Source organism: Indicator indicator, chromosome 5 (assembly GCF_027791375.1).
Source record: "Indicator indicator isolate 239-I01 chromosome 5, UM_Iind_1.1, whole genome shotgun sequence".
Taxonomy (NCBI): domain Eukaryota; kingdom Metazoa; phylum Chordata; class Aves; order Piciformes; family Indicatoridae; genus Indicator; species Indicator indicator.
This window is the reverse complement of record NC_072014.1, coordinates 42666959-42688509: the sequence shown is the minus strand read 5'-3', so window position 1 is coordinate 42688509 and position 21551 is coordinate 42666959. Positions and strand designations below refer to the sequence as shown.

The window sequence follows — 21551 nt, the reverse complement described above, 5'->3', positions numbered from 1 at the left end:
AACCCAGCGCAGGTTATAAAGGATAGCAGTTTGCCAATGCCACGGATGAGGTTTGTTTTGTGGGCATGAAATTCAATAATGGAAAGCTTTTAATAAATATATAATTTACAGAAGACCAAGGCTTACATGACAAATGTAGTGTCAGATTTAATTTGGGAGGCTAGCATGCAGCTGAAAGTGATCTACAGGTTAACCATTTGTTTGACACGGAAGCGGAGCAGCAGGTGGAGTACGATTTGCTGTGAAAGCCACAGACTTTGTGGAAGGAGCAGAGAGAGAAACAAGAACAATACCATTGCTTGATGCTATACCTTTTTTTTTTTTTTTTTTTTTTCAGCCCCCAGAGTTCCATAGAAATGTTAAGACTGCAAATAATATTGTTTTGAGCTGCAATCACTCTCTCTAGCTGTCTCCTGTATCTGCAATAGAACAGCCACAAGGTGACCTCTTTCAGCAGCATGGAGCCTGCAGATGTGACGCTACCAGGAAAGAAAGCAAAAGAGAGGAGTTTAAGGGAGGAGGAAGAGAGTTTATTTTTCCCCTATGAAGAGTCAAGGTTGCCCATGTTTCTTCTTAAAATCATGATGATGCTCCTGGCTTATGGCCTGGACAACTATTGACAAATCTTTCTGTCCTGTTGAAGATTTCTGCAATGCAAAGAAAGGTCCTTGAACACCTCAATCAGAATGGTTCTTGGTTGTGCTTTTTGTTTGTTTGCTTCTTTTTTTTTTAACTCTCTCTTTTTTTTTTTGTTTGCTTGTTTTGTTTGTTTGTGTGGTGGCAGAACCTGAGGCCTGCTTAGGAAGGATTAATGAATAAACTCTTCTTAATTATAGATTTCCATGTTCTTTGGCTGTATTTGCTGGCACTGACTTCAGCCCATGGTTAAGTCTTTTCCCTAGGCTGGGAACTTAACGAAACTCGGTGAGGTATGGCAGGAGTATCTTGGTGTTCTTGCTGCTTTTCACTTGTGTTGGTTGGGACTGTGTGTGCCCTCCAGGGCAGGGCTAGGAGAAACACAGGGTTCTCCTCTCCCTTTCATATGGGTCCCCTCACCCTTTTTGCTCCAACATCAAGTTTTTCTTTCCTCTTTATTGATCTCAAGTGTGGCTGTTACCCTCCCTATACTTATCTTCAACCCCCCTGTCTGCAACCTCTTTCCACCCTTGGTGAATTCCAATGCCAAGGTCAAGGTGCATGAGTCCATCTTCCAGCTGAAGAAGACTCTCAAAGCAGTGATTTATGTCAAGGGTAAATAACTGCTTTTCAACATCAGACATCAAGAAAAGCAGAAAGCAACAGGAATTGATTTTTCTCCACACCTCAGTGGTGCTCTGCCCAACACCTAGTTCCTCATCCTCCCTAAAACCTTTCACCAGTGGCTGATAAGGGTTCAAGAATTTGTTGCTGGGTGCTTTCCAGTAACAATTAGTTGTTAGTCCATTATCTCTGCCTGTGATTGGATGTAGCTACGAGGCAGCTGCCATTAACCTTGGAGTTTTGTGGGTATGACTTCTTGCTAAACTGCCACGTTAATAATGGTCTGTTACAGGCCAGTTTTGTTTGGGTTTTTGTTATTACAGATGAGGTTTAGCTCAGCGTTACAGTAACCACTCACACCAGGTGATGGTCTCAATATGTTTTCTGACTTGCTTTGCATCTGAACTTATGACACAAAATAAGCCTGCAAGTCTTGCCTTAAGTGTAGTCTTCTGACCTGATTTTTTTGTCTGAGATATTAATGGTAATAAATCCACCAGTGCTTTGCCAGGAAATGGAAATACTTCACTGTTTTGTTTTCTGTGGCTGACCTGAAAAAAATAAATATTTTCCTGCTAGTGTGCTGCAGTGAGTCAGACAAGAAATCTTTTAGCTTCACTGTCATGACACCTCCAACATTTGTTTGCTTTCCAGCCTTTGCAGAGACATTGACTGGAAACATCCTTTTACCTTTTTTCTCAACACTGTGCTGGATTTCTCTGAAATGATAAAGAAAATTCCTAAGCATAGATTGTTGGTTTGTATTTTTTTTCTTTGTTTGTTGGGGGTTTAAAAAAATTATTTTTCTTTCAGGTGCCCAGAGGCATGAGGTAGCCTTAATGAATGGACTAACTGTAAACTTGCACCTCCTGCTGGTATGTCTTTATGGTGTTTCTTTGATGTGCTGTTGACAAATATCTTTGTCCTTTCTTTGTGCATGTGAGCAAAGTGTTTCCTGAGCATCTCCCAAGGACAGCACTGGATGACAGCCTAACTTTTCTTGGGAGCTGTATCTTGGATGATGCTTTGGCTTGAGCAGGACTTGGCTCCACTTAACATGAAGCAGAAAAACGGGACAGAGAAATGTTTTCAAGGACTCTGTAGGGGAAATTTGAGCTGTTCTTGCATGTGCAGCATGTCAATCCTTAGAGAGGAGACCATGTTACAATGAGAGAATTTACAAACTTTACAAATTTACATTTACAAATACCTCCCCAACTTTCAACTTCACGTTTCAAAGTTTGAGGAACAAGGCTTCAACTTGTGAGGAAGACAAAGCTGTCATTTCTACCAAGCTCAAAGTAAAGCTGCTTACAAGAGATGGCATTTTGATTTTTATATAGCCCTAAAATGGGGTAAAGCCCCTGATTTGGATTTTTGTGACCCAGTGGTCATGAATGTGGCTTCCTTATGCACAGATCTCTCTGGTTATGTGCAGCCTGTCCCTGCTTCTGTAGGATTTCCAAACATTTGGGTCAGCTGAAGGCTGTTGTGTGATTTTTCACAAGGATTTACTGCTCTGATCCCCTCCTCTGTAACATGTCTCTGACCATGCTTGAATTAAGAAACCTGAAGCAGGGCAGGATGGGGCCCAAGAACAAGCCTGTTAAGTGCAACCCAGCTGCACTCATGCCACACTGCTGGCTCTGAGCTTGGGGTAGCCACTGCTAGCATGAATATGTGGTCTTGTAAGTCTTCTCCTCGTCTTCTCAGCATGACAGCAAGCCCAACTTACCCCACCAGGAAGAGCTGAAAAGGAAAGATCATTCAGCTAAAGCAGCTGAGATGAAGTCCTGGGAAAAGACTTAGTCCTTTAGTCAGTCTTGTTTCAGAGGAGGGAATGATTTAATAATCAATGTTTTAGGGCAGGAATGGAAATCCAATTCCTTTGTACTGTTTGCTACTCTTCAGCTGCTGCTTTTGCTTGTGGGAACGAGCCAGCTGAAATCCCAGCTCCCCTGGCCACAGTCAAAGCTTTGCCATCAATTCCTCTTAAGTGCAAGGTTTTTGCTGCTGGATTTCTGTGGCCTTTGTTATGGATAGATGAAGCACAGTATTATAATGCTTCTCTGCTTTGATAAGTGTTCTATGGACAAAGAAATGTTGTAATTTCTGGGGGATTCTCTGTAGTCTGCATGAAAGTAAAGCAGCCTTTATTAAGTTATAGGCTGGGAGCATGTCTCTCATCTCTGCTTAGACAGATTTTACCATACAGGGGTTTTATTCTTTTGTTGTTGTTGTTCTTAACAGCTATCCTTCTTTAAGCCTACTCCAAGACGCTACAAAATTCTTCTAGAAGCCAGAGCCTTTCCCTCTGACCATGTAAGAAATGAATATTTCACCATATTTGTATTATTAATCATATTTTTGCAAAGCCTATCAGTAGCCTGATTTGAATATTTATTAGCTCATCTTGTCTAAGTAATGTCGCAATAAAAAAATCTGTCAGAAGCTTTGGAGCTCAGGGTCTTTTACAGATTGTAGCTTTATGCCTTTTGTTCAAATAATGGAAAAAAAAAGAAAAGAAAAAAATGTTACAAGGGGAAAAGATTGAATGGGTGCATTGATTTATTAGTCATTTTAAAGGCATTGAGCAAACTACTGGCCTAAATCAACTGCAGTTGTAAATGTTTTATTAATTCCTGTTGCTGTTTTACTTTATGAAACCAAATCAATACAAACTCACAGCATTAACACTTATATATCCCCAGACAGAGATGGAAATATTTGTTCTTAGCACTTTAGATTGCTAGTTCAGATGTAATTTATCTGCTATAAAGTAGGAGACAATAGCCTGTGCATCACGGCTTAGTGAAAATTCATCTTCAGGTGCATGGCCTACTGCTGCTTCATCACCAACTCTGTAAACTCCTGGAAATTGATAATTTGATTTCTGAGGTGTGATAAAAGTTACTCAAGCTACTAACTGTTTTATTTGCAATGAAGGTGATGGCACAGGTGAGCATAAGCCTCAAACAGCCTTTTATTCTAAGCAATGTTTATGCTAATCCCACCTTTGTTCCAGAAGCACTTTGTACATTTGGACTCCATCTTCTTAAACTTCTGTGGTCCTTCAGTGCTAACCTTTGGAACCACTCTCACTTCAGTTCCTGCCATGGAATTTCAAACTGTTTAATAGCATTGTTCATTTCAGTTCCTGCCATGGAATTTCAAACTGTTTAATAGCATTGTTCATTTCAGTTCCTGCCACGGAATTTCAAACTGTTTAAAAGTATTATTCAGTTATTTTGCTGCTGTCTCCAGAACCACTATTTACTGATAAAATCAGTAGGTAGGATTTTCAAAACACGCTGAGAGAGTTGAGGGCTCTTATTTCCTTCCAGCTGTGGAGCAGACTGAAGGTGTAAGAATGGCTTGAGACAGCCCATCTGGGCTGGCCAAACCCCATTTCATGTGACATGTGTGACAGCCTGGGATTCAGCATGTGCTACCAAGCAAAGTGGACATCCAGGGCCTCTGGAGAGCTGATGTCCACTCTTCTGTGTGGCTGTTGTCCTTGCAGGCTGTGTGATTAAGCACATCACCCACCACATTTCCATGCTCGTGCTCCTCTGTGGACTCATCCTGGAGGAGTTAGGCTTTGATTTGATCCAGGCTGTCTGATAAGCTGAATTAAATTCTGATGTTTTTCAAACCAAAGGAAATCTAGGGTGTCCCTGCCCATGGCAAAGAGGTTGGATGATCTCTAAGGTCCCTTCTGACCTAAGCTATCTCAGAATCACAGAATGATAGGGCTTGGAAGGGACCTCCAGCAATGACCCAGTCCAACCCCTGTGCCAAAGCAGGATCACCTAGGGTAGGCCACACAGGACCACATCCAGACAGGGCTTTGAAAGCTTCCAGAGAAGGAGACTCTCTGGGCAGCCTGTTCCAGTGCTCCGTCGCCCTCGCAATAAAGGAGTTTCTCCTCGTGTTGAGGTGGAGCTTCCTGTGTTCTGGTTTATATCCACAAATCTGTGGATTTGGTCTAGGTTTCAAGTGCCAATTTTAGTGCAAATTGGCAGGCACCTGAGTCCCTGTGCTGAAGTTCTGATGTGTTTGCAAATTCTTCTTTAGCTGTTTCCTCTCTAACATGCTCTCCATGGATATCTCTTCCAGTATGCTATTGAGTCCCAGCTTCGGCTTCATGAACTTGACGTGGAGAAATGCATGCTCCTGATGCAGCCTCAGAAGGTTGGTGAGAGAAATATGGCAGTCTTACGTGCTGTTGTGAAGGGCAGAAGCATGTTCTATGGGAGAGGAGTCATCCATTCTCAAGTACTCTAGTGTCTGCCTGCAGAATCATAGAATTGGTTTGGAAGGGATCTCAAGGCTCATCCAGTTCCAACCCCCCTGCCATGGGCAGGGACACCTCACACTACAGCAGGTTGCTCACAGCCACATCCAGCTTGGCCTTCAAAACCTCCAGGGATGAAGCTTCCACTACCTCCCTGGGCAATCTGTTCCAGTGTCTCACCACCCTCATGGGGAAGAACTTCTTCCTAACTTCCAATCTGAATCTACCCATTTCTAGTTTTGTTCCATTCCCCCTAGTCCTGTCATTACCTGACAGCCTAAAAAGTCCCTCCCCAGCTTTCTTGTAGGCCCCCTCAAGATACTGGAAGGCCACAATAAAGTTATAATTTATTTCTACTGGTACTTTTAGGTAAAACTTAAGAATTGTGTATTCTGCTTCTGTGTACATTTTTTTTGTTCTGTTGGAGCCCATTTTATAATTGTCTCTTGCAACCAGCCCATTGGCCTTACAGCAGGAAAAATAATCCCATTTTCTCTGTTTTCCCTGTATTCAAAACCTGACAGCATCCTGCAACAGACAGTAGCTGACTGAGAAACCCCAATGTCCTTTTAATGCCCTAAGGTAAAAGATTGCCATTACATAAACAGCAGCAGAGAGCAAGGGAAAGGTCTGCTCTGGGTAATCTGCAATTCAGATTCATCTGAAAAGCTGCCTTGCTTCACTTCTGCAGCATTAGGAACTTTGCCACCTAACTGTAAACTGATGGTGACCTTTTTGCTTCTGAAATCTGAGTCATCTTGTGAGTAAAGAGTCTGCTCCTGGACACTTGGTAGATCTGCAAAAGATGGGTGAGATAACAACAGCTCCTTGCAATGCAACCCTCTTGCCCAGGCTCTTTCTCAGCACCAAGAGTAATTAAATTCTAGGTTTTCACTGCCTAATTGATCCCTAGGTGGTGGTGTGCTGTACATGATGCCTCGCTAGGAAGACAGGAGGAGGATGGGAGGGTAATTTTCCAACAAAGAATCAAGAATGAGGGTTTATTGGTTGGGGGATTTTGGGGTTTTTTTTTGTTTGTTTTGTTTGAAATTCCTCTATAGTTAATGACCTCAGGTTTGGGGATTTTTTATTTTGTGCTTTTGATGATGTGAGACTCATTGTTTTTGAAACAGAAATATGGCAGGTTTATAATAGCTTCCAGTGGGATGTGAAGTTGATCAGGGAAGTACAGAGTGAAACTGATAGACAATTTTCAAGTGTCACCAAGGAAAATCATTAAATATGCTGTTTGCACCAGGATTATTGTTTTTAGTGGAAATTAAACTGTCTGAACTATTAAAAAGCATGAAGCACGCTAGAGTATGAAGTGAATAGGTTTTATTTTCATCACTGGCACCTTCAAGATAAGTTTGCTAATGAGTTTTTGTTTTATTTTTTAGTGTAATCTACTCATAGGCTACTTCACAGCCCTACCTTTGTGCATCATTACCAGGCTAAGCATTGCCTTTTGATCTCCTTATGCAAGCAGTGGTAAAATACAGATCGTGAGATAAGAAATGACAGTTTCATTAGTGCCAGAGTTGATGTAAAATGTCTGCTTTAACTCTCTTCTAGGGGGAGGAAACCTTGAGGACTGAAGATATCCTTGCTGTAATTGAGAAGGAAGGGGACTCTATCGCTGTCATCATGTTCAGTGGGGTGCAGTACTACACGGGACAGTTGTTTGACATCCCTAGAATAACAAAGGCTGGCCAAAAAAAGGTAGGATTGCTCCAAACCCATCCTTCTAAGGCTAGTTTTAGATCAATTTTTCTTTGCAAAGTGTTTTTAATTTCTGCTCTTTGGTGGAACATAACAGAGTACATGTGGAAACCTTTGGGGCTCTGAATAGAAGCCCTCTGTGCCCAGATCCTTTGGGAATTGGGGGCTCCATGAGGAAATTGCTCTGAGAGAGCAATCTTGCAGGCTGTGTCCTGGCTACCTCCAGTGCTAGAAAAGGAGAAGTTGGGAAGAATCATTTTTGGAACAGAAGACCTGAGTTCCATGAATTATGAAATTATATTCCCAGGGGTTCAGGGACCCTGCAGTGTTGCTAATTACTTAGGATGCAGAAAAAAAAAATCAAAATCACTTCTATTATGTTTTGGGAGATCATAGAATCATAGAATCAAGAAGGTTGGAAGAGACCTCAAGGATCATCGAGTCCAACCTGTCACCCTACACCTCATGCCTATCTAAACCATGGCACCAAGTGCCACGTCCAATCCCCTCCTGAACACCTCCAGGGATGGTGACTCCACCACCTCCCTGGGCAGCCCATTCCAATGGCCAACCACTCTCTCTGTGAAGAACTTTCTCCTCACCTCCAGCCTAAACCTCCCCTGGCACAGCTTGAGACTGTGTCCTCTTGTTCTGGTGCTGGTTGCCTGGGAGAAGAGACCAACCCCCTCCTGGCTACAGCCTCCCTTCAGGTAGTTGTAGACAGCAATGAGGTCTCCCCTGAGCCTTCTCTTCTCCAGGCTAAACAGTCCCAGCTCCCTCAGCCTCTCCTCATAGGGCTTGTGCTCAAGGCCTCTCCCCAGCCTCGTTGCCCTTCCCTGGACATGCTCCAGCAATTCAACATCTTTCCTAAACTGAGGGGCCCAGAACTGGACACAGCACTCAAGGTGTGGCCTAACCAGTGCTGTGTACAGGGGTACAATGACCTCCCTGCTCCTGCTGGCCACACTATGCCTGATGCAGGCCAGGATGCCGTTGGCTCTCTTGGCCACCTGGGCACACTGCTGGCTCATGTTCAGCTGCTGTCAACCAGCACCCCCAGGTCCCTTTCTGCCTGGCTGCTCTCCAGTATCACAGACTGTTAGGAGTTGGAAGAGACCTCTGAAGATCATCAAGTCCAATCCCCATATCAGAGCAGGTTCACCCAGAGCAGGTTGCACAGGGATGAATCCAGGTGACTCCAGAGATGGAGATTCCATCATCTCTCTGTACAGCCTGTTCTATTGCTTTACCACCCTCAAAGTAAAGAAGTTCCTTCTCATGCTTAGATGGAACTTCCTGTGTTCCAGTTTCCAGTTCCTTATGCACTGTAGGATTCATGACTGTTCACTTCTACAGGGCTTTTCTTGAAGGACAGAATTCCAAGAGGTTTAGAGGAGGAGGAGGAAATCACAGCTCTGATTGCTCATTACAGTTTCCACTGTATTAGATTTTTGCTTTTTTTTGTCAGACTTTCATGGTTTTCCTCTGTTCCTGCAGCCACGATGAGGCAATTTTTGCCCCCAGTGAGCAGGGAGGTGAGCTCCCCATAGAGCCAGGAGTGTTCAGACTCAGCTGAGCAGTTTTTTTCAGAGGCACACACAAAGTGGAGGACATCAATGTCACAAGACAGCTGTGTGTTAGTGATGACTCAGCCTTTGGAGCTTGCAGGATGTGTGCTCTGTGGATGTGGATGCAAAGCCTTCTATAACCATCTCAACTGCCTTAGGAATTCAGGAGAAAACAGTTTTTAATTAAGTCTTCTTTATCAACAGCAGGTCACCAGATTTTCTGTAGGGGCATTTTTTTCATTGGATGTTCCTTATAGCACAGAAGATTAAATCACTCAAAGATAAGCTTCTATTAGTATCACTGGATTTTGACAACCCAGCTGACTGTATTTGATGTTTTAACCCTCTGGAGAGGTTCCTGGCTCACAACAGGTGATACATCTTCTCTTGTGCTTTAGGTTTGGCAGTGGGATTTTTTCTGGAGGTCAGAGAGTAAGTTATGCTGCTGGAAAGTGATGGTAAAGTCTCCTTTGGGAGAGCAGAGCAGGTGTGAGAGCTAGTGGAGGGCCTGTGGGACATAAAAAAGGGAATGTTCTCATGGAGCAGCAGTACCTGGTGACAGAACTGGTCTTGAACACAGCACAGAGAAAGACCAACCTCTGACATGGATGCAGAAAACCGTGGGAAAAAGAAATTAGGAAATCAGCTGCAAGGGAAACAGAGGTGTGTATGAGCTCCATGCTCCTTGGAAAGCAATAACTTCATGGTGCCTCCTTTTGAGGGTCTTTGCTGACCACAAATGGTCAAAAAGGCTATGCTGAAATGTTTGAAAGGAAAGGTAGGTAATGAACAGGGTGGTGCCACCCCCTGCTCTAGTAGCTCTCACTCATGGTGGCACCAAAGCTTTCATTCAGACACAGAATCATAGATCTGTTTCCTCTGGAAAAGACCTCAAAGATCATCAAGTCCAACTGTTGACCCAAGACCACCATGGCCATTAAACCATGTTCCAGAGGGCCATGTCTACTTTTTGAACACTGCCTATATGCCTGCAGTGCTTCTCCCCCAAAATCTGCTTTGTGTTGTGCCTGAAAGGTGTCTGAGAGAGAAATCTTTCCTCTCTGCTGTAGATATGAGGAACCTGGAAAAGGTCTGTCACCTTACTGCCTCTCTGCAGGTGCTCTCTGGACTGTGGAAGTCACTGAGTTCAATTGAAAGCTATAAAATACCCCAAAATGGCTGAGAACCTGTGTTCTAGTCACTGATAGTTCATTATATGGAGTGAAAATTGATTTGATGTCTACATTATCTGAGGAGATAACCAGGATTTAGTGGAGACAGCTTAAAATTTTCTATCAAGTAGTGCAAATAATGAAAATATTAACTGTGGGGTTTGTGTTTCCACGTGGACATACACAAAGACACCACACAGTTATACAGAGGCTGTATCATGGGACTGAAGAAGAGAACAGTTTCTGAGAGCAGTTCAGTGCTGCAGCTGTCACAGAAAGATGTCAAAGGCCTGTTTCTACCTGCATGCCTGTTAGGAATGTCATAATGCAGCAGTGAAGCTCTTCCTCCACAGAATTTTTCAAAGAGGTGGAAAAAAAATACACAAAAATTGAGTTTACTGCCTCTTTGTGGTTAGAGGAGTGGGATCCAGGTGGATTCATGACCTCAAATGTCATTACTGTGTTTAAAAAGAGAAAGGAATTCAGCCTGAAGAGCTGCTTGGGTAGCCATAGAGCTTGCAAAGCATGAGGCAGCCCTGTTTCGAGTTCCCTGCTGTCAGATACACTCAGCTCATCGTCCCCATGAATTCTGCCCCTGGGTTAAGTGATGCTTATATGTTTATACAAAGCACTCTGTAACATCCTCTTATACCACACTTAAACATCTGCATATGGCAAATGTTTATTTGAACAGCTCTGCAATCAGTGATTCATGAGGAGTTTGCTGTTGCAATACTGTAAGAGGCAGTCCTGTGCCCTGGCCAATTCTCTGGGTCTTGGGGCTTCTGGTTACCAAAAAGCCCCCAGATGTTGGCTCTTCCAAAGCAGTTGACTGCTTTACTCTTTTCCTAGGTCAGGGGTGCTGTTGGGTTAGAGGAGAACAAGAAAACAACTGCTGAACCAGAGTCATTAGCATCTGTGTAATGTGTATGGGCTTCATTTCTGTTCAGTGGCATCCAGCCAGTCCCTGTCCCCAGGCTGGCAAGCTTCCAGGACAGGAGGTGTGTGGATTTAAAGACTGTATCTCCTTCAAGACCTTCTGAAACCACAAATGGTTAGAATGATTCTCTTACACATGCCACATTCTCACAGAAAGGCTGGAAGTCCTTTCAAATGTGCATTAGAAGAGGATAAGCCCAAGAGGTCATTGTAGGAATGCAAAGCTCCTTTCCTGGTGGATGAAGGGTGATGAACGACCCCATGCTCATGAACAGAAAATAGGTTGGGGAGAGCTGACAAGGAAGAAAGTCAGAAGGGGAAAATACAAGGTGGAAGTGTCACTTGAGAAGAGGAGGGGGGAAAATGAGAAATCACTTGTCAGCCAATACAGCAGAGAGAAGACTCCTGCACAGATGGTCTTAATAATTCTTTCAATGTACAACTGAAATAAAATCCTATCAGAGCTTGGCTAGAAATTTCAGCTGCAAGCTCAGGAGGTCTGGAAAACGTCCTAGGATTCTTGAGGTGAATCATTTACGAATTAAGTTACTGATTTCCTTTTACATTTTTTAAGCCAATTTCCTAAGTTCTCTGCATACGTTCAGATTCCTCCCAGAGTGAAAGCTCTGCACATAGACAGCTTCATTAAGTCATTAAGTATTAAATGAACTAAATTAAGCTTGAAAAATGACCTCAGGCTATTTTTCCATCTTAGGTCTCTCAGATAAATCAAAATTACTATGTATTGTGCAAGGGACTCATCAGCAGACTGAGGAGGATGTAGCAGTTTTCCTTGTTTCATGCTTTGGAGCTTGCTCTGGAGAATGGAGGGGGTTCAGGCATTTTTGTTCCTCAAGCCAAGGAGTGGCTGACTTTTAGAAGACTCAAGCTTTCAAATACAATTTTAATTTCCTAGGTTATATTGTACTTTCCCCTGACTCTGTACTGTATGTAAAGTATCTTAATCTCTTGAGCCCCAGTGGGAAGGGCTTTAAGATCCTTCATCTTCATTTCTCTTCCTGTCTCTCTTTCTAAACGTCCCAGCTCTGCCGGTGTGAAGCTGTCATTTCTCTCCCTCTCTCCAAATGTCATTGTCCATGCTGAGCTGTTACCTGCTGGTTATCAGCAGCTATCCAGACACTTTGCAGAAATGACTTTTAGATGTGAGAATAAAAAAGGAAGAGGCAGGGGAGAGAGCACATGTCCTCTCCTTCACCCAGAGGAGATGGAGAGCTCTGTTTTCCCCCTCGCCTGGGGAAGCGCCGTTCCCACGCAGCCCTGGTTGTGCGTGGCTTGTGCAGGGAGAGCTGTTTGAGTTTGTTTTACTTGTGCCATGCAATCTGTGTGGCTAAACATTTGCTGTTTGTGTGACTCGAGTGCCAGACGCCTCCCAGGGAAAGCAAACCAGCACCACCCAGCTTGCAGATGACAACTCTGAACAAACTGCTGCGAGTGGGTGTTCCCGAGAAGAGGCAGGAAACCTGCCAGTGCTGAACCCACATTTCCAGGCTCTGCCTCCTTAGGAAGTTGAATTGTGCCTAGCAAGGTTTGCCAACCCGTTCCAGGGTGCTGGGAAGCACAGTGTCATAGTACATTAGAGCAAGGAAGGGACCTCAAGAGATCATTGAGTCCAAGCCCCCTGCCAGAGCGGGATCACCCAGGGTAGTTTGCACAGGAATGCATCCAGGTGAGTCTGGAAAGTCTCCAGAGGAGACTCCACAACCTCTCTGGTCAGCCTGTTCCAGGGCTCTGTTACCGTTACTGTAAAGAAGTTTCTCCTCCTGTTGATGTGAAACCTTCTATGTTCAAGTTTGAACCTGTTACTCCTTGTTGTCTTATTACTGCACACCACTGAAAAGAGCTTGTCCCCCTCCACTTGACACCTACCCCTCAGATACTGATAGACATTGATCAGATCCCCTCTCAGCCTTTTCTGCTCCAGACTAAACAGCCCCAGGGATTTCAGTTTCTCTTCACAGGGCAGTTAAAGCAGGGCAGGGAGATGAGCCATGGGTGGTGTGATGGTTTGAAACTGTCTTTTTAATTTTTCCTTGCAAAGTTCAAAACAGAGAAAGTGAAAGAATGTAAATAAGTCACTATTGGGTGTAAGAAAGCAAAATACTGATTGTTCTAAACACTTCCATTGGATAGATAGAAATGTTTAAGAACTATTACCCAAAACAAAGTAGGCATTCTGCACATTCTGCGTTCGGCAGTGGGGGCAGTTGCTGGGCTGTCTGGCTGCTGTTTCTTCTTCTCTTCTGGCTGAAGATAACACACTGACCTTGGCAGCTAAGTTAACAGCTTTCTGCTTAACTAACTCTGCTTCTCTGTCCAGGGGGGTCTGGGGGGGGAAGCTCCTGGGAGAGGGAGGCCCCTTTGGGAGGGTCCCCTTGGGGGGAAGCAAAGGGAGATCGGTTGTGCTTTTTCTGTTGATTGTATATATTTGTGAATGTTGTGAATTTTGTATATTTGTATATATTCATTGCATTTCATTGTAGATTTTAGACTCTGCTTGTAAATACAGCTTTTCATTTGCTTCCAGACTGGGCTAGCCTGGTTATTGTTGGTGGGGGGGGGAATTTCAGCTCACACCGACACAGGTGGCCATCCTGCTGGAGGGCTAGGAGTGCATGGTGTAGGTGCAAGCTTATATGTGCCAGCCAGTGTTGGTTTCCAGGAAGGCCTCTGCCATGTGGATGTTACAGGTATAGATGTGCCTATGGAGGGCTGCCCAAGGAGGTGGTGTGGTTGATGTCCCTGCAGGTGTTTAAGAAAAGCCTGAATGAGGCACTTAGTGCCATGGTCTAGTTAATTAGATAGGGTTGGGTGATTTGTTGGACTTGATCTTGGAGGGCTCTTCCAACCTGGTTGATTCTGTGATTCTGAATGTGACTGTAAGGGCATCCAACCTGCTGATGGAGGTCCTGAGGAGTCTTGTCCTACCTTCCATCTACTCTATTTACCTAATTTGTCATCTTGTGCTTGAACATTTTTTGTATTCTTTTTTTTTTTTTTTACAGTCTATCACTTATCGACAGGGAAAGGACAACTGGTTTTAACACAAGATTTACTTCATATGCCCTTCTATTTTTTATGTTAAGGAGCGATTTACTGTGTTTTAAATTTCTTTTATTTTCCCTTATATACTGCCAGCCACATACATTCTGCAAGACTCTCAGCTTTCTCATGTCATTCTGGGTTTCCACTGCCACCAATGAATCTCTCGTAGCAGTTCTTAAAAAAAAGAAATTAGTCTGTGGGATGCCTTCAGTCACCTGAATTTGGGAAGTTAATGCCTTAAAACCCTACAAATGCCTTTGTGTTCAATAGCAGATTGTCTTTAGCTTGCTGTAGCCTACTTCTCTGAACCAAGGCCATTTTGTCTCTGAGTGAGAGCATTCCTGAGGGCATTCATTGCACTTCAGCTTCTCTGCATCAGCTTCAGCACTTGGGCTGATTTGTCTTAACTGACTTCTATGTGTCCCTGTGAAGACAAGGCACCAAGGATGTGGAAGCTAGGCTATTTGTTGGAGCTTTGATTCCAATGTTCAGGTCATGCAGAGAGTTTTCTTCCCATCAGGTTTGGAGCAACTTCTTAAGCTGCTAACTTCACCAAGGCCTCCGTAAGAATTAGGGCGTCACATCTCCTTGGAAGCCTTCCTCATGCCAATTGGTGTCTAGTTTACACAGAAGATTGAATACACCGAAGTGTCATTTAAATAATTTAGCTGAGGCTCCCTTTGTGCAAGAAACAGCAAGAGATTGTTTAAAAAAACCACCAAAACCCCACCAAAAAATCCTTTGTTTTATTACTGGACGTTGATTCTCCTGGAGCCTGTGCTTTCCCTCGTATCGCTGACATGCTGCTTGCAAGAAGGCTGGTGGTGTTTTAAAAGCAAAATGCAAAACAACATTTAATTTATAGTCCAGGCACAAAAAGGCAGCTGTATTGCTCTGTGCTTAAATAGACAGCAAAACTTGGAAGAACTTTTTAGTTTCAAGCTGCTGCCATCCAGTGGCTGTTGGCTGGGTAAAACTGCTGCTTTTGAATCTGGGCATCCCTGGGCCTCAGTTTGGTTTTGATTTTATTTTTCTATTGTTGTTTTTTGTTTGGTTTGGTTTTGGTTAAGTAGTAGTAGTGGTGTTGTTGTTGTTATTATTGTTATAATTATCATTATTGTTATTATTATCATCAGCATCATTATTATCATCATCAATAGCATTATTATTATTATTACTATTATTATTGTTGTTATAATTATCATTACTGTTATTATTGTCAGCATCATTATTATCATTAATAGCATTATTATTATAGTTATTATTAGTAGTATTACTATTATTATTACTATTATTATTATTTTCCTTCCATGAAAGACACAGTTCTTTTCACAAAGAAATGGCAGAATTCCTTTGAAATTTTTTAATGGACAAGTACAAAAGTCCTCAAGGACCATTGTGTTTATAAGATGCTGCCTCAGCCATCTGACTTCCCCAGGTCACAGAGACCTTCAGTATATGTTGGAATGTAGGTGTTCATGAGTCACTGCCAGCATTATGGACAATAATGGCTCTGCCTATAGCTTGTTAGAGAATCTTAGAGTAGCTTGGGTTGGAGGTGACCTCAGAGCTCATCTGTTCCAACCTCCCCACCATGCCCAGGGACACCTCTCAACCAGACTCAGCTGCTCAAGGTCTCATCCAACCTGGCCTGCAACACCCCCAGGCAGGAGGCAGCCACAGCCTCCCTGGGCAGCCTGTGCCAGAGTCTCACCACCCTCCTGCTCAAGAACTTCTTCCTCAGCTCCACTCTAACCCTGCTCTGCCTCAGCTTCAAACCATTGCCCCTTGGCCTGTCTCTAGACACCCTCAGCAAAAGTCTCTCTGCAGCCTTCCTGCAGGATCCCTTCAGGTCCTGGCAGGCAGCTCTGAGGTCCCTCTGGAGCCTTCTCTTCTCCAGACTGAACACCCCCAGCTCCCTCAGCCTGGCCTCACAGCAGAGCTGCTCCAGCCCTTGGATCATCTTTGTGGCCTCCTTTGGACTCTCTTCTACAACTCTGTGTCCTCCTTATGCTGGGGAACACCAGAACCAGATGCAAGTACAGCTCTACAGCTGGTTTGTTTGGGGTTTTTTTTTTGCCTTTTTTTTTCTTTAGAAGAATTTTGTAATGATGATTACCTTGATAAGCATCATATTAATTAATTATCTCTTCCCTGCAGGGTTGCTTTGTTGGCTTTGATCTGGCTCATGCTGTTGGAAATGTAGAACTTAGTTTGCATGACTGGGGAGTAGATTTTGCCTGCTGGTGTTCCTACAAGGTAAAATAGATTCATTGTTTGAGACTCTCTTCCATAATGTCACTTAGACAATAGGTCAGCAGACAGGTCAGGTGAGTAACAACTGTACCTGACCTGTTGATCAAGACTTGGCTGACTCCTCAACTGTGCCACAGTGAGGAGATTGACGTTGGCTTTAGTGCTGGCTTTCTTAGGAGAGGTTCCAAGAGAGCAGTAACAGCAACCTGCAAGGTCTTTTGGATGTGAGATGGCTGCTGGTGGTGGCTAAACATCTGCTGTGAAGCACACTTTGCTCTGTGGTTGCAGTATCAGAGGCTCTTTTCTTATTTCCCACACTGAGAAGGTCTTGTGGCTGTAGAGTTCCTAAAGAAGAGAAGATTCCTCTCTAAACTGACCTTCTTCTATGAGCTCAAACTATTTACCTTTAGTTCCTTCGATGTCTCTTGTGATTAAAAGCTGACAGATACCTCTGGGTTGTTTGATGACTTTGTGTCTTTAGCAAGACATGGGGACTGTTTCAGCCATGCACATTTTCTAGCCTGTTAGACTTCAAACCTCAAACATGAGCCAAGGAAGATGTGTGAAAAAAAGACAGATCTGCTTTCACCCACATCAGCACTTGAGGACAAATGCTAACATCTCCAGTTTGTAACCACCAGAAGCTTTAAAATGGCTTTGGTTTAGGGAGTGAGATGGAGGGAGGGAAGCTGTATTTGAGGGATAACGAGCATGATGTGTCTGTGGTGATTTATTCCTTGCAGTATTTGAATTCTGGAGCAGGAGGCCTCGCTGGTGCCTTCATTCATGAGAAGCATTCCAGGAGTATCAAACCTGCGTGAGTGTCTTTCCATACCCAAATAAAAGGTGCTGGGAAGTAGAAATGGGGAAACGATCTTTCTTTTTTGAGTTAATGTCTGCAAAGGAGAAAGTTTATGGATTCCTAATGATAGACCATGGACATCTGTGTCTATGGATGTATGCATAGATTCAGAAGAAATTCCCTGCTTCAGAAAACACTCATTGGGCTGTGAGGATAGGCTGAGGAACCTGGGGTAGTTCAGCCTGGAGAAAAGAAGATTCTAGGAGGGCCTTAGAGCTGCCTGCCAGTACCTGAAGGGATCCTACAGGAAGGCTGCAGAGGGACTTTTGCTGAGGGTGTCTAGAGACAGGCCAAGGGGGAATGGTTTGAAGCTGAGGCAGAGCAGGGTTAGAGTGGAGCTGAGGAAGAAGTTCTTCAGTAGGAGGGTGGTGAGACTCTGGAAGGGAGGCTGTGGCTGTCAGGAGGTTGTGTTGAAGGCCAGGTTGGATGAGATCTTGAGCAGCTGAGACTAGTTGAGAGGTGTCCCTGCCCATGGTGAAGAGGGAGATGATCTCTGAGGTCCCTTCCAACCTAAGCCATTGTAGGATTCCATGATTTGTTACTGCCTTACTGTGTCAATGAAAGGAGTAGTGCAAGTTTAGCTAATTTGGTTATTTGACTTTGTTACTGCAGATGGGTTGTTTTATGCTAATGTTAGTGAAGTTTGAAATTCTTAATGTACATGCTCTCATCTTAAATACATTTCCTCCTTGGAGTCTGCTATCACTTCTAAACTAATCATGAAAGAGAATGGTTATAAAATTAGAAACAAGCAACTTAAATCATGCCTATGAGACTGTTTAATGTAAAGAGAATACTTAACATCTTCATTTAAAAATGGATTTTTAAAAATCATTGAGGCCTTTGGTTGGTGAACAAAATCAAAGACAATTTCAGCTCTGCCTCTAATAGCTCTTTAATTCTGGCATGTTTTCATTAAAATTATATCCACTGCTAAAGCTAGGGAGCATTACATGGAGATCTGTGTTCTCAAAGACTCTCTAATCCATGAAAAGCTCTGCTATCAACTGAGGATAGCTGCATTAAAAAGAAGAGGGGAAAAAAAAACCCACAAACCACCTGTTGTTTAAAATGTTGTCTGTCTCTATGGATATATATTAAGAGCAGTGCTTTTAATGCACCAACAAATGTAAACCTTTCTTTCTGACTGTAATACTTGGAGAAATTGCTGGCATTTGCTTTTATTTTAGCTTGAAGAAGGCAAACTAAATCAGGTTTTGAAGGGAAATAATATTATACTAAGCAGCTCCGCTGCCCTATGTGCTGTTTCAGGCTGTCTAGACTCCCAGGAGATAACAAAATCAGGCTGATAAGTTCTTCTCAGTCACCCATAAGAGAAAACTCATTTGGATGACATATGACCTGTTGTGAGCTGATTTGATCCTGGCAAAATACTCTGAATACAGAATCCTGGATTGCTTTGGGTTGGAAAGGACCTCCAAAGGTAATCCAGTCCAACCCCCCTGCATTCAGCAGGGACATCCTCCACTAGATCAGGTTGCTTAGAGTCCTGTTGAGCCTCACCTTGAGTATCTCCAAGGATGGGGCTTCAACCACCACCCTGGGCAACCTGTTCCAGTGTTCCACCACCCTCATGATAAAGAACTTGTCCCTAACATCCAATCAAAATCTGCTCTTCTCTAACTTCAAACCATTGCCCTGTGGCCTATCACTGCAGGCCTTTGGGAACAGTCCCTCTGCAGCCTTCCTGTAGTCCCCTTCAGGTACTGGCTGGCTGCTATTAGGTCTCCCCAGAGCCTTCTCCTCTCTGGGCTGAACATCCCCAGCTCCCTCAGCCTGTAAACACAGCATGGACTTCCAAACTAGCAGAAGTATTCTCAGTTTCTTCACACCTCATCTTTTAAACCATTTAAAAATTTATCTAATTTAATACTATATAGAGTCTGAAAGAAACTTCTGCTGTTCTGTACAAGAAGTGATTTGCTTAACCCACGTGCAAACATCTCAAGATTAAAAGGGAGGAGGAACAGCAGAAGTTCTACTTGGAAATTATATTGTATTTATTTCAACTCAAGAGGCATAACACACATCTTCATGATTTAAAAGACCTTTAATTTAGACCCAGAAGGATAGTAGTTGTGATAAGTGCCACTCCTGGGAGGGGTAGGGCTTTTATTCTATTTCCCTGTTAGCCAGGTGCAGGCATTGCTCCTACAGCCAAACCTCTGGACCCTGGCTGTGGAGAGCTGGGAGATGCTGAGCAGTGAAACAACGTGGGCCAGCTAGAAATCACAGACTAGCAACAGGAGGAATGAATAAAAGCTCAAGGACTTAGAAGTTTGGGGTTTTTTTCCCCTCCTTGATGAAATTTTGAAACTTCTGTGAAGGGGACTAGCTTGGTATTGTAAGTAACAGCTTAAATGAGTTTTTCCTGAACCAGCTTCTTCATACATAGTCATTAACTTGTGTACTGAATCTGGATACTGAATGTCTTCCATACAATTGTCTGCATAAAATAGACCTCCTCAGCCTGGAGCCCAATTAAGGCTATAATTCCAAACTTCCTGCATAGCCCCTTTGCATTATTTAATCACAGTTATTTCATATTTCCTGAGATTTGATAATAGCTCATCAAATAGTTTGTGGTTAATATGCCCTGCTTGCATTACTTCTTTTTCTTTCCTGCATCAACCAGACATTTCAGGTCTCCAAATAAGGCAGGGAGACAAGGGAGAATTTGTCTATGTCAAAGTATTCAATTTTATAGCTGATTTAAATGCAGAGCAATTTGCTGTATGTTGTACAATCAAATAGAGTGGAATTTAACTGCTTTGGAAGTTGCAGGGTTTGTGTTAAGTGAAGGAGCCTTTGCCTGTCATCTGGATCAAGGATGACACCCAGTGGCCAGAAAACTTCGTTCAAAAGCAGAAACCACCAAACAATTCTAGTTTCTTTGCATTTCAGCCAACACATGAGCAGATAATTAAATTTAAATCCAGCTGATATCCTCTTGGCATTTAAAGTCTCTGAAATACTGGTTTCCAGGCAATGCCAATACTGTGCAAGTCACTTTACCCCCATATATAGATCACTTTTATTTGTCTCATCCTTCATGTTTTCTGCAAGCTACTGACCAGGTAGTTATTCTTGTATCAAGCTAATGTATTTTAACATCAAAATGTATGTTTTGTCCATAATTCAGAGAGGCAGACCCAGAATGTTTGCTGAGTGACTTTGCCTGCTACTGACTGAAGCTGGGGCAAAAAGGACTTTTGGTACTTTTTGAAACTCCTCAATCCAAAATTCTACTTTTAACCCCCCAACCCCATCTGCTACTCATCAGATTTTTAACTCTCCTTAATTTTGTGAGTAGGCTTTTGTGCATGCCCAGAGGTTTGCTGGTAGGAGCAGTGTGAGCACATAGGCACTCACCTCAGATCTGTGTTTTGTTTCAGAAAAGGATTCTCCTCCAGCTGCTCCCTGGACAGTGAAACACCCATTTGCTGCAGCTTTCATATAAAATTCAACTTGAGAGGGAGTTATTAATTCATTTAATTGCCCTAACACAAGCAGCTAGGGTCATACTCAAACTACTTTCTACTTCAAGTCTGCAGAGCGAGGTTGTGGCAGCTTAACTGCAAACCTATGCAGCCCAGACCTGGAGTTACTTGGTTGGACCATGTCACATCCCAGCACACAAAAAGCAACACCACTCCCACTTCTCTGTGGATATGCAAACTTCCCACAAGGCTTTTGAAAGCTGCTAATTCACTAACTTGGCAAAGGATTTATGCACAAGAGCAAGGTTTGGTCCTTAGGTCTCGTGGCCGGTGGATGAAGGCTGCAGACAATACAGACTCATAAATCCCCTTCTTGCTTTGTGTCACCACAAACATCACCCTGCACTCCTACTTCAGATAGGGGTAGCTCTCTAATTCACTGCAAGGGCCATGGGTCTGATACTTACATGTTGTAACCATCCCAGTTAATATCTGTAGCCAGGTGTGCTGGGTAGTCCTTTGCTAGTTCCCTATCTGTATTCCTAGAGCAGTAAAACTGACTCAGTCTGACATGTATGGGTGCAACATATATCCCTGTTCTCTCATGATCTCACCTCCTCCGAAGTCTCTTTTAATACTCAGGTCTCTTTTTAAATAGCTGCTCTATGTATCATCATGCAATATACTCTTGGCTAATCGTGCTAGAAGGTTTCAAGTCAAAAAAGACCAGGACAGAGCAGAGCTATGAAACTACTGATGCTGGTTAGTGCGGGCTGATCCTGGCCCACTAAGCTTCCTCATCAGTGCAATGAATGTTGTGGGGATTTTCTAAACAAGGAAGACACTGAAGTGACCTACTAATACTGAATATTTTGCTTGACTAGCTTCTTGGTCTTGGGAAATGTTTCTTTTCTTTCTCACTTCCTCTGTTTATAAAAAGAAGGATGACTA

General features: G+C 43.3%; 1 protein-coding gene across 1 annotated transcript in view; it reads left to right on the top strand.

The window, feature by feature from the left end:
- Positions 1 to 21551, top strand: part of KYNU (kynureninase) — a 78260-nt gene that overhangs the window by 28431 nt on the left and 28278 nt on the right. Inside the window, exons 5-10 of the mRNA XM_054381158.1 lie at positions 2074 to 2135; positions 3511 to 3582; positions 5380 to 5454; positions 7133 to 7279; positions 16182 to 16280; positions 17021 to 17094. Of these exons, the coding sequence (XP_054237133.1) occupies positions 2074 to 2135; positions 3511 to 3582; positions 5380 to 5454; positions 7133 to 7279; positions 16182 to 16280; positions 17021 to 17094 (529 nt within the window). The remainder of the gene's footprint in view (positions 1 to 2073; positions 2136 to 3510; positions 3583 to 5379; positions 5455 to 7132; positions 7280 to 16181; positions 16281 to 17020; positions 17095 to 21551) is intronic.